The sequence below is a fragment of the Furipterus horrens genome, unplaced genomic scaffold (assembly GCF_987537825.1).
Source record: "Furipterus horrens unplaced genomic scaffold, mFurHor1.1.pri manual_scaffold_1, whole genome shotgun sequence".
Taxonomy (NCBI): domain Eukaryota; kingdom Metazoa; phylum Chordata; class Mammalia; order Chiroptera; family Furipteridae; genus Furipterus; species Furipterus horrens.
This window is the reverse complement of record NW_028327171.1, coordinates 173,605,970-173,619,133: the sequence shown is the minus strand read 5'-3', so window position 1 is coordinate 173,619,133 and position 13,164 is coordinate 173,605,970. Positions and strand designations below refer to the sequence as shown.

Sequence of the window (13,164 nt, the reverse complement as noted above, 5' to 3'; positions counted from 1 at the left end):
CACCTTTTTCACCAGGCCACCCAGCTGCCTAACCCCCGCCCCTCTGACAACTCTCAATCTGTTCTTTGTCTTGCTGTCAGTTTCAAAACATAATCCTGCTGGTATTTTGGTTAAGCTTGCATTGAATCTACAGATTAATTGGTTAGAATGAACCATCAGTTTTGTAATAAGAAAATGCTAAGTAATTAAAAAATAAATAAAATACTCAAATACTGCTAGGTTAAAATTTTTGTATCAATTTTGTTTTCCAAAAAGAAGACATATCTTTTAAATTTTCAATGATATATATTTTAAATGTTTTTATTCTTTCATCACCACTTATCCCCCCATACCCTCTTCCACCTCTACCCCCTTTCCCTCCCAGTTACCATACTGTTGTCTGTGTCTGTGAGTTCTTTCTCTCTCCCTTGTTTCTCCTTTTTTTGCTTGATCCCTTCATTACCCCAATCCTCCCCAGAGCTGTCAAGGCATACGTATTTTAGGTGTATTCTAGAAGACAGGAAAATAATAGTACAATCTAGTTACTAGCCCCTTAGAGAAATCTTAAGATTTCAAAGATTGTTCCTTATGTAAAAAGTGTGGAGAAAGTACATTTAAACAGCACTTTCTTGGGTTTGACTCATCATTAAAGGCCTCATGTCATAAAGCAATATGCTGTGAGCATAGGATGACTATATGCTGGGATAGTCCTATTTTACATCTTTTGAGTGGGCATCCTGTCCACCTGTCTTCATGCACCATTTGTCCTAGGCAAAAGTTCCCTGATTTAACTAATTATATGGTCAATCTATGTGTTTGTTATTTTTACTACAAATTCCATGCCAATCCATTGCCTAAGAAAACACTTTCTTTGAGAATAAGTTATCCTACATTAAAACATATAAAATATTTCTAAATGTCACTTCTTGAAAAATTTTTCTTACATATACTTGTTTTCCAAATAGTATTAACAACAAAGTTCCTGAGAAGGGTCAGAATTAATACCCTATTGTGATGTTTAGAATAAACACCTTTCTTAAGTGGGATAAAAGTGAATCAGTAGAGAAGTTGCCTACAGTCAAGGAGGAGGTCTAAAGGAGGTCATGGCACCTGAAATAAATACAATTTGTTTCAGGTACATGTTGGGCATTCAGTGAAAACTGCTCAAAGGAAGCAGGATGGAGCCAAAGTACAGAAGGAAATTCTACATAGTGGAAAATGAGAGCTGGGCTAGCTTCTGAGAATTGAATATAGGGCTCTAGCTTCCTGAATGTGACGTGTTTCAGAGAGCTCCATCCTTCCAGTCCCCTGAGACACCTGTGTCTTGAAGATGAGAGAAAAACAATCCATGACCTGAGGAGAAGGTTTGTGGGCAAACTGTATTCCATGGATTGCTATGCAGTGTTCTGGGGATCGCGGTCTGATGGGCCCCTCAAAGTGCTGGTGCTTCTCTCTGGAATGGAGGAATCAAATCCCCTTTCCAAACCTAGCTGATGTCAGGGTAAAACTTATTGACAACTGCAGTGTGGGCCCCCAGACTAGGGCAGATGTTACTTTCAAACAACTGTGATCCTTGGAGCAGTAGTTCTCAACCCTGGCTACTTAGAAACCTGGGGCGGTTTCCACTCTTAAGCCAGGCCCCGTGCCAGACCAGCTCTATCAGAATCTCTAAGGATGGGGCCCTGCATTTATATTTTATTTGGAAACTGTCCCGGGCACATTTAAAATAGTCTTTGACACCAATCTCTCCCTCTGCCCTGAGTCCTATTTGATCCATCACCAAGTCCTGTTGATTTTTCTTCTCAAGTTTTTCGAATTTCTCCACTTTCCTTCTCTGCTGTCACTGCCGCTCTCCAGGCCCGCTCACCATTTCTGCTGCCTGAGAATTTGTCTACATTCACGTGGCAACCTCTCTACTGTGCACCACATGCTTTAGTCACTCTGACGGCCAAGTGATTATTTTTCACAAATCAAATCTGGTCATATCAGTCCTCCAATTAAAAACACTTCTGCACCTTCCTCAGACCAACACTCTCAGCTTGGCCTTATTTTCTGGCTCCAACTCAGTCCCTTGCTTTCTCTGCTCTAGAGAGACTAGGCTTTGGAATCTTTGCACATTTCCTCTTCTTTTCCTGGAAAATTCTTGTCTTTATTCCTATTCATCTTTTATCTCTAAGTTCAAACATGACCTCCCAGACTGCCTTGACCAGGGCAGCTCTATTAAAGGTGCTCATACCACTGTTTCTCTTCTGCAGACCACTTGTAACAGGTGCATTTGATCCTTATAAAACATTGACTTCTGGTTAATCTGATTGCAAGTAAATATAATCAATTGAAAAGCTCAGCTCTAGTGTATTTATATATTTGAACTTTTAGCAAGTATGTGTTGTCAAACCAGAATTCTGTAAAGACAATATGTGCATTTAAAAAGACTAGTAATCAAGAACAAAATGTGGTTGACCTTGAATGGTAGGAACTTAGAGGAATTTCCCTTAATTCTTTTCTGCTCTTTGTATTTTTTAAAATCTCTAGAATACATTACTTTTATAATGAGTAAAAATTCAATTAACATAAAATTGTGTCTAGATGGCATAGAGAGAGAGTGTGACTGGAAACTAGACTGTGTGACATGGTCTCTTTCGTTTAACTACACTTTCCCATGTAGCATAAGCCAGAAAACACCATTCTTGTTTGTAAACTTTTTAAGATTACCCAAGATTTCAATGAACTGAGAACATGCCTTGCTTGGTGGATGCATCTCACTTGTCTGGAGCAATCTATCAAATTACTCAAGTTCCCATCAGCCAAACAGAAGGTGCAATGGCAGTTACCTCAGGGAGCCAGGAGAGCTTGTTCTTGCTTCACACAGAGACTTGGCTGATGTCCTGCTGGAGTGGCTCCGGGGCCTGCCTGCAAAGGAAGGCATTTAAGATAACTGTGGGAGGAATGCAGCTGTAACATCCGCCCTTGCCTGGGTCTTCATGCTCAGTTATGATTCGGGTTCTCTCCCCTGTGTTCTGCTGTCTCCTGCTGCACTGCTGTGCCAGCTGGAGCAGAGGGCAAGTGGAATCCGGTCCTCATTACAAAGAAGGCAGCATGACCCAGTCAATAAACATTGTTCTTTCTTATAGCTACAGGTGTACCATGTACACGTTTTGGTGGAACACCAAGACCCAAGTGTTAAATCAATATTTGTCTAAGGCCAAAGCCTGCACCATCATTAAAAATAACTTTTAAGATATAGAAATAGAAATTTTATCATATTGTGAGTTTAAATATTATTTCTCTGCTTGAGGTAATAATTCTGAGGTAACGAAGCTGGTTTTTTTTTACTTTGTGTGTTTGTGTGTGCTAATGTTCTATTCATTTTCTCTGCTCTTTGGTGTACAGATTATTTATCTCTTCTGCTTGTGATAAAACATGGATTGTTTCCAGCAGGGGGTAAATGTGAACATTCTTGGCTATGTCTCCTGGCACAGTTGTTGAAGATTTTATGTAGCCATGTACCTGAGAGCACAGCTGCTGGATCATGCAACTTTTTTCCAAATTTATTGAGAAATAATTGATTTATATCACTGTATAAGCTTAAGGCATATAGCATGATAGTTTGATTTACATATATTATGAAATAATTATTATAATAGGTTCATCTAACATCCATCATCTCATATAGATACAATATAAAGAAGGGAAAACTTCAGTTGAATTAATTATAGCTGTTATTTTATTTTGCCAAAGGTTCGTGGAACACTTTTTAAGTGCTGGGCATCTGGTTGGTTTGGGATCTGCAATAATGAATGAGAACAAAATAACCTTGTTTTATTTATAATTGGGTAACTCAAATGCCCCAGGCTACTATTATATTACCTAATTCAAAATAGTTCAAACTTCTTCCCTACTTGATGCAAGAATTCCAATATCTTATTAGCTTGCCCACTCACACACTTTTTTGACGCCCGAGATACTCCAAGTCAGTTGTTATTCAACATCCTAACTAGCTGCCTGACTCTGGACCACTACGCCACTCTTTTATCATTAAGTAACATCTTCAGCTCCTGCTGCTGCTATCCCATGTGTGCTTTAACCCCAGGTTCCATTCCAGACTCTCACACAATTCCCACAGTAATAGGAAGATCAGCTGTGATGTTTGCAGGACTTCACTCATGGCTTCGGGATCAAGAAAGAAAATATAAGTGGACAACTCCACAGCTGTTACTAGATGGGCAGCTCTCTGAGTTCACAGACCAAAGTCCTCCACACGCATCCTCTGTTATGCAGTCTTCTCTGCTCCATGCTTCAGGGATCTGTTTACTTTCCCATGAAGGGAATGCCTAGAACAAGTCTCTTATATCTTGCTCACAAGTCTCCTGTACCCCAGGCCCAGTGACAGTCAGTCACAGGCTCATCCCTCTACATGTCTATTTTCTGCCCCTATGAATCTTTTTAGACTGACAGTGGAAAATGTTTTTCCTTTGTGGTATTCAACAGGGGTATGGCCTTTACCTTTAGGTCCTAAGATATATCAATACTTCCCCCAAAGTTGAGTTTATTAAAATGATCCCAAATAGGGGCTTATGCAGTAATGGTCCAGTTTGAGCTGCAACATCTCAGGCTGTTCTCTCTAAGGTAAGATGCATTCATGTCCTTCCTGGCTTCCTGTCTCCACCCACCGGCTCTGGATCAGGGCTTGAACAAGAAAACACACTCACCTCTCAGTACCTAACAAAAACTTTTAGGGACAATACAATTTAAATCAACTTACAGGCCAAAAAAAATTGTGAAAGAAAAGATAATTTGCTGAGATGCTACTGTGCTGCAGTGAAAACAACCTTTTATATGATTATGAAAAGCAGATTAAGCTCCTTGGAGCCGTATTGTTTCCTGAGTCCATGTCTTACCTTCACATTTCCACTTAACTGAACGATCCTCTCAGAGATGTTCTCCCCAAAACAAAAGAGCAATGTGCCCCCAAAGCTGAATTCAAATATTTTCCTCTAGGGAAACAAACTGCTAGAAGCATTAAAATGTCAGTTTCTCTTATTCAGCAATTAGTGTCAAAATCTCTTGGGATTCACCTTAGGCCAACTCACCCCATTACAATCTATTTCACTAGAACTCAGCAAAATGTCAGTAGATGATCAGAAAAAAAAAAAAATCTGAGACAAATCAACTCCTACTAAAATCAAATACTGAGCAATAAATTTCAGCCCAATATAATAAAGCTAAAATGCTGTAGAAGCATGCCCAGGGTACTTTGGGGACTGTTATACAAAGAATTCTCCACAGTCACTCTTCTGAACAGGAAACAACAGTGGTTGCTTCTTCTCATTTACGTTAAGCTCTTCATTTTTTTTAAGTTCTTTATTTTATTTATTTATTTAGCCATAGGACAAAGGATGGTATGTATATATAGCCAGTGTTTAATTGAAACAAATATAGATTTCTATATCTGGATTCTGTTAGGAAATAAATAATGAAACATACCAATAAATGAACATACGCTACTGACTTCTTAATTTTCCCCAAAACTGTATTTGAGGAAAGGGTGTTGTTTTTAGCCTGAGACCCAAGAACTCAAATTTTTACCTTCCTGTAAAGTAAGAGCTTATGAGTCAGAACCAAACATTGGCAACCTAATGAGGTGGATAAGAATCGATGTCAGAGTCCTGAGTCTCCTTTGTGTGTTTTTATAACTAGGATGAATAAATTGGGACTTGGTGGACAGAATGCACCTCCACCCCATCTCCCGGCATTGCTTCCTCCCTAGGGTGCCCCCTGAATGTGGTGTTGGAGGCTTGTGGGATCATCGTGGAGAGTAACTCTGGGAGAAAGTAAAATAGGGCTAAAGGTTATGGAGAGTGCTGGTATATTAAAGAGGTTTTTTATAGCAAAGTTCTAGAATAGCTGTTCATTTCATTTTAAAGGTTTGTTTCTAACTATGTAATATAAAGTATATTTAAATAAATCTAGAGCATGATTTACTTCTAGGACAAATAACAATCAGAAATGCATAAGCAAGCAGGCATTATCTTTTATAAGATAATACAAAGAAGTCTTTTTTTTTTTTTTTAGATTTGTTTTAAAAAGGAACATCATGATATATGTCCTGTTTCTATGAACTACCATGTGTTAACCAGCAACCACCTCCAAAGAGGTTTAATTTTAAGACCAAAATGTCATCAGTCCTCAACTGAGTGAAGATCCTTGGTGACTTGAATTGAAATATAACTCTTTGACTTCAATGATTCAATGAGTTGGTGTCTGGCCTAGCCTTGCAAGGTTAAAAGTTACTGGTTTTCCTTATCTTTTACAACAAATTCATTTTCTAGACAGGGCATGATATATTAACAATGAGCTCTTTTTAAAAAGTACCTATTTATCAAAAAGTTCAGTTCTTAAGATAGATTTTAATATTTAAAGAGAAGACACAAAGTAATATGTTTGAACATAACTTTTATAGGGCACTGATATCTTCTAAATTTTTATGAGAAAAAATGGTTTTGTGACCCTCCCATAATATTTTTTATTCAGGGAATAAAAGCAAAAATATTGATACATGTGCAGTTCACATAACATTTCATTTATAACTCAGCTACAGGAATTTCTTAAACCTGATTTATGTGTAGTTTGAATAGATTTTAAAGAAGAAAACTGCCTTTGTGGAGAGGTAAAAGGAATATATTTATTTGGAAAATTTTGTGAAGTAGACTTCCTTAAAATGGTGGCATCAGGGAAAAACATTTATGGGACACATAGGTTTTACATATCAAAATGAGCGATTTTCTCTGATGGTTATGATTTCATCTATGGTATAATACATGAGGGCACTTTGCTATAGGGGGTATGGGTGTAAATAAGGAGCTCTTTATGGCATACTGTATACATAAAATTAAATCTTCATGGTCATACCCTGTGCTATAATTCATTTTCTGAATTTAAACATCCAACTGGTGAACACTCCAAATATGGACTAGTCTCTACTTGTTCCTTCCTTTCTGTAGACTTCAGTGCCAACCTAGATCAACAGAAGTGCTCAAAGCCAATATTTTTCATCTTTCTGAGTTTTTCCCATAGGCAGAAAATCTCTTACAAGCCATGATATTTTATCTGAATTTTTTCATCCCTCTTGGCACTCTGCTGTCTACCTCAGCCAGTTCTTTCTCATGCACACACCCTTCCCCTTAGTTTTTGCCCAGTTATTCCCTGACTCTTGTGCTCCTCTTTCTTCTATGACAGCGTACTTTTCTTTATTCTGGTTGAAACCAGAAACATTGCAATAATTACACTGAAAGGTATGAAAATGCTGGTAATACTGGTATTACTAAAACGAGGAAATTACACATGTTAAAGTAGAATTGACCAAGATAAAAAGCAACACTGTCTTCATCAGCTAAGGTTCTTGAGGAACTGAAAAGTCTCATTTAAATAAGTCTTAACTTAACTTATAATTTATCATTATACCCTCATCTAAATAAATGAAAAAAAATCCAGCATTTAAAAATAAATAAAATTATATCTTAGTCTGTTTTACCCTTTTTCTATTTTTCAAATACTAGTTTCCCATATATCATATTTTCTATTATTTTGTATTTCAGATATTCTGTATTTCAACTCTCAAAGGTTAAATTGATATTTATGGGCTAATCTGAAAACCTACATACAATTCGTTTCACTACATCTATAAGAAAATATGTTCAAAGTCCCATTGACTGACTTGTAAAGGGGCTTTTGAAAGACAACCAAACATAAATTGCAAACATACCATGTTTCAGTCTTTGTTACTTACCTTCTCTGCAGGTTAAGACATGAATCTGTTTTCAGGTGCATATCTTTGTGTCTATAAATATATTTTTTCACAGTTCTGGGTTCAGAACGTCATTTATTCCTTCCTTTCTTCAGTAGATATTTGAATGTCTATTATGAAAAATGTGCTGTTTTAGGCCTAAGGGATAATCAGAAATGAGGTTATGGCCCTCACAGAGTTCACACTGTACTGGAGAACATAAACCAAATAGTTGCACAAATACATGTAAAATGCCTTGCTAATAGATGCTATGAAGGGAGGTGACACAGCACTGTTAAAGCATGTAACCAGAGATCTGCCATGGCTCCAGGCTCAGACTGGTTCTCTGGAGAGAGTAGTGCTCCAGCTAAGATCTCAGGGGTGGGCAAGAGTGAAGAGAGAAATGGACTTGAGAAGGGATGGGATGAGGGCCAAGGGTGGAGCAGAAAGTGCTCCAGGTAGAGGGAACACAGTCTTCAAGACTGCATTTGCTCAGCTAGTTACACTTGATGACTGTTTCCAGGAGTGACCACTGCATAGCTGGGAAACTTCTGGGCTAAACCATACCATGAAAATTAATTGTAGTCTACCTTGGCTGGTGTGGCTCAATGGATTGAGCGCCAGCCTGCAAACCAAAGGGTTGCTGGTTCGAATCCCATTCAGGGCCCATGCCAGGTCCCTAGTTGGGGGCGCACAAGGGGGAATAACGCATTGATGTTTCACTCTTTCCATTTCTCCTTCCCTTCTCCTCTCTCTAAAGATAAATAAATAAAATCCTTTTAAAAAGCTTTTTTAAAAGTTTATCATTAAAAAAAAGAAAAATAAATAAAATTAATTATAATCCTACAAGAATATAAAAGGGCATGTATTTCACAATCAGTTGTCCCCCTTTTTCAGGTATGAAGTACTATTTAAGCCCTGACAACTACCCTGAAGATGGAATTATGAATATGGCAACTTTTCTACGGGGCTTTGAAGACAGGAGGATAAAAAATGACAGACCTGAGGACCAGTTCAGTAAGGAGAAAAAGAAAATCCTGTTCTCTTTCTGTGAGGTGTGCAACATCCAGCTAAACTCTGCAGCCCAGGCCCAGGTCCATTACAACGGCAAATCCCACCGCAAACGCGTCAAACAGCTGAGCGATGGGCAGCCTCAGCCCCCGGCTCAGGGCGGAGGGCCGCTGCTGGCCAGCCCCAGCGCCAACACCAGCACAGGTAAGCAGACAGGCCTTGGCCTCCATTTGCTACTGGGAGAAAAGCTGCTGTTCTAGAAAATGAATTTAGAGCAAGACTTACCTTTTCCCTTAAAGCCTCCACCATGATAATATGTACTCTTTTCCCTACAGGTAAAATCCAAGAGCTCTTTGTTATTTTCGGTATATATTTATTATTATTACACACATATCATATTAGACACAAATATATGTATGCAGAGTTTGTATATTAGATCATTGGCTTGGTTCTTTATCCCCAGAGTGTGTGAACATTTCTTCAAGTATTTTGAATATGTTCAAAATGGATCAGTGATATCAGTTCTTCCCCATCTCTGTAAAATTAGGCTTTGTTGGGTTTTCTTTGTCTGCTTTTATTGGATAGTATACTACTTGATAGTATATAAAAAGCTGCAGCTCTATTTATAATGTCCCATGATGCAAGAAAGGAGCATTAATCTTGTGTGTTAGACTTGTTACATTCTTCCAGACAGTTGCCAGCCGCAGCTGCCTCTGTGCAGGCGGCTCCTAACAATAGGAATGAACATTGTCAAAACGACAAGGCTTACCTCTGAGACCTGGCTCCAACACAAGCACTTTCCCTTGCCTCTGGCCTCTCACCCTGTCCTGTGGGCCTGGTACAGGCAGAAGCTTAGGGATTCTCCCATTTGTGCATCTGTCCTGAATTCTACAGTCTTTAAATTTATTATCTTGTCCCGCTTCTCCACATTGTTGGTCATTGGGTATCTTCACCGTGACATGATTAAAGGAAAATGTGAAATTTATTGTGATCCATGGTGAAGACGTCTACAAAAAATGAACCTCCTACCCAGGTTTACCTGGGAGGCCAAGATAAGCCTCCTCCTAAATGTTGGGGAGGAGCTTCAAATTCCACACTAGCAAGTGTTTACTCTGGATATGAGGCAGAACAGCCATTCGTTGGAATTTCACTCAGTGCTGTTACATAGTTTTTGGTTTTGTGAAGTTATGACATGACCCTTATTAAGGTCCAATGTAAATTGTTTTCATGAGGGCTATAAATTCATATTTTTTCTTATATTTCAAGTTAAACTTACTACTTTTTACCAGTTTAATTCCATAAAATTATTTCCTCCGTTGATACTTATGATGCTGTGAAAGACTTACAAGAATTTAAGGATATAAGATGCATACTTATTAAAATAGTGAAAAATCATGTTTTTTATGTTGTGTATATGTAATATGAATTGTAATTATAATGCATATACATTAATGTATCTGTAGTTTACATATTACAATATTAATTTATGTATTAAAATATAGTTGGTGTTAGGTTAAAACAGATTACTGTCTTATATCTAAATCAGAGAGCAAATAACCTTGAGTAAAAGTTTGAATTATATCTGTTAAAGTCCACATATCTATTTTTAAAATATAGCTTCTTATTATTAAAATTAGTAGCTAACATTAATTGAGCCCTTTCTAATGGCCATATTCTGGTCCTAAGAACTTTCTAGAAATGTTCTCATTTTATCCTCTCATCAGCCCTGAGGTAGGTACTATGATTATCCATTATTTACAGACTAAGAATGGAGGCACAGAGAAATAAAGTCATTTGTCCAGCTTCATGTGGCATGGAGATGACAGATCTACTAGAGTTCCAGCCATATTTAACTAATAGTGAAGCCATTATTCTTCATCACTGTTTTGCTACCGTGTAATAACACTCAGGTTAAATTCAGACCTATGTGCTGTCATATATTTGTGATCATGGATAGTTGCTTTCATGGCAAACTATTTCACTTTGATGAGTCTTGAAAACAGAAATGTAAATCTCTGATTCATTAATTTCTCTATTGTTCTTCCATGCTAATGAAATTAGCTGGCTGACATAAAATAAATTTAGCAAAAATATACACAGATAAATATGGATATATTCTATTAGTAAAACATGGCTCATCTTCTAGACTAACACAATATATTAATATATAAGAAATGGGTAAGAAAATGCAACAGATTTTTAAGTCTATATTTTAGGCATAAAGAACCATTTTCATGTGTTGATAAGATAGTCAATGATCCATTCTCAGAAGACTTGGGTTTAGCATAGGATGAAGGCAGGTCACTTAATGTCTGAAAGTGATTAGCATTAATCATCCCAGCTGGAAAAAAATAGGTATAATAAAGTCTCCTTTTTGAATTAAAAGTTAGACATATGTGTATGTACAAAGATGATTATGACATTATTCATAATTCCAAAATATTAGATGCGTTCTGAATGTCCAATAGGAGAAAGATTAAATATATAATAGTATACTTATACAATGAATGACAGAAATCATAGTCATTAAAAATTATATTTCTGAGCAATACCTAATGACAGGGGAAACTGTCCATGATATCGTGCTAAGTGAAACAGCAGGAACATAATGGAATAGTGTGTGTTGTGTGTGTACATGCATGTTCTACTGTTTAGAGTCTCAATAAGAAACAAGCCTGACATGGTTTTATTTTTTCAATCACTTTACTCAATTCTGATCTGTCAAATGTCTGCTTCCTGCTGGGTAGCAGCTCCCTTCACACCTTCTCTGCCTATAACTTCTCACTTTTGTATATTCAGAGGGACTCTGATTTAGAAGATTCAGTTCTATTTATAAATACTTTCATGTCATTACCAAATTAAGATTTGATGAGACAGACCCTAGAGCTTAGAGTGGAGGATGGGGCACAGTCAGCGCTCATGCTGCTCCTCCATTTGCCTGTCCTTTTTTTGTCCAGGTGGTGGGAACCGTGGAGGAATGGTGGGGTGGGGGTGTCTTTGCCTTATAGCCTTGGCAAGGTTACAGTGTTCTTCTTGGGAAATGATTGCTATTCTGGTTGTTTCTGTGGGTAACAGTTGCCCCTTACAGACTCTGTGTTCCCTTAGAGTTTAGGAGTCCCTGAGATGTAGCTGTATCTCCCAGCGCGCCCCAGTTGATAATAGAAGGCTCCATTTCCCAACTATACATACCTCTCTTTCCTACATTGTGGCAGTCCTGGCAAGACTGTGTCCTCTATTTTCATCTGTGTACCAGCTACTGAGGCTTGAGGGCACACACAGGACCAATCTGACAACTAATATTCCTCTTGAAAACTCAGAGGTGCTGGGGCCCAGGCAGGTGGAGGTGGAGTTGGGTGCTGGGCCCATCCCCATTTCTAGTCTCTGCGGAGGTTGCACAGGGAAGACTGGCAAGTCCACTGACAAAGCAAGCACTTAATTGGGAACCAAATGCAGTTTCCTTTTTAAACCATTTGCTTGGATATAGGGGGTGTTATGGGCCGAACTGTGTTTCCCCCACCAAAAAATATGTTGGAGTCCTAATCCTCAGTACTTCAGGATGTAGCCTTATTTGGAGTTAGAGCTTTTACAGAAGAAATTAATTTAAAATGAGGTCATTAGGGTCAGGTTGACCCTAATCCAATGTGACAGATGTTCTTATAAGAAGGGAAATTCAGACATGCACACAGAGACACACAGAGCAGAGATGATGTGAACAGACTCAGAGACAAGAGGGCCATCTACAAACCAAGAAGAGAGGCCTGGAATGACTCTTCCCTCAGAGTCCTCACAAGGAGCCAACTCTGCCACACCTTGATTTCAGACTTCTTAACCTCCAGAACTGTGAAATAAATGTCTGTTGTTGAACCACCCAGTTTTTGGTACTTTTTTACAACAGCTCTAGCAGACTAATAGAGGAAGGAAAATAGTAGCCTCTCTCCTCCTCCACAAAGGAGAAAAGATGTTGTAGTAGAGATAACTTTCCCAAGAACTCTTAATTTAAGAGGTAACTTCTTCTTTCTGTCTTATTAAATAGTTGGAGTCAGCAGAGGTGGGAGTGGACTTCAGAGGGTGGTGGTTGAGACTTGAGCCATTTTTCTGAATTAGTGACTGACATCTAATCACTGGCAATTCTTCCACTATGCTTAGAACTCAGGGTGTCCACAGAAGTTCTAGATCTCAGCTTCTGGAAGAGCAGGAGATTCCCAGAGTGCACTAAAACCATTCTATTTGTGTGGATGTGTGTGCATGTGTTTGTCTCTTAATGTACCAATATAATATTTTTTCCTGAGAGAGGATTGATGATGAATACCAGAAAGATCCCTTTTTCCCTTTCCCAGCACTGTCCCCAGCCAAATATTGCAAGAATACTCTGGGCTGCAGATCAGAGAATC

The 13,164-nt window shown here is 38.3% G+C and overlaps 1 protein-coding gene across 1 annotated transcript in view; it reads left to right on the top strand.

The window, feature by feature from the left end:
* The window catches only part of ZNF385B (zinc finger protein 385B), a 378,085-nt gene that overhangs the window by 78,533 nt on the left and 286,388 nt on the right, over positions 1–13,164 (top strand). The window contains exon 2 of the mRNA XM_090268146.1: positions 8,660–8,977. Within this exon, the coding sequence (XP_090124272.1) occupies positions 8,662–8,977 (316 nt within the window). The 5' untranslated portion in view covers positions 8,660–8,661. The remainder of the gene's footprint in view (positions 1–8,659; positions 8,978–13,164) is intronic.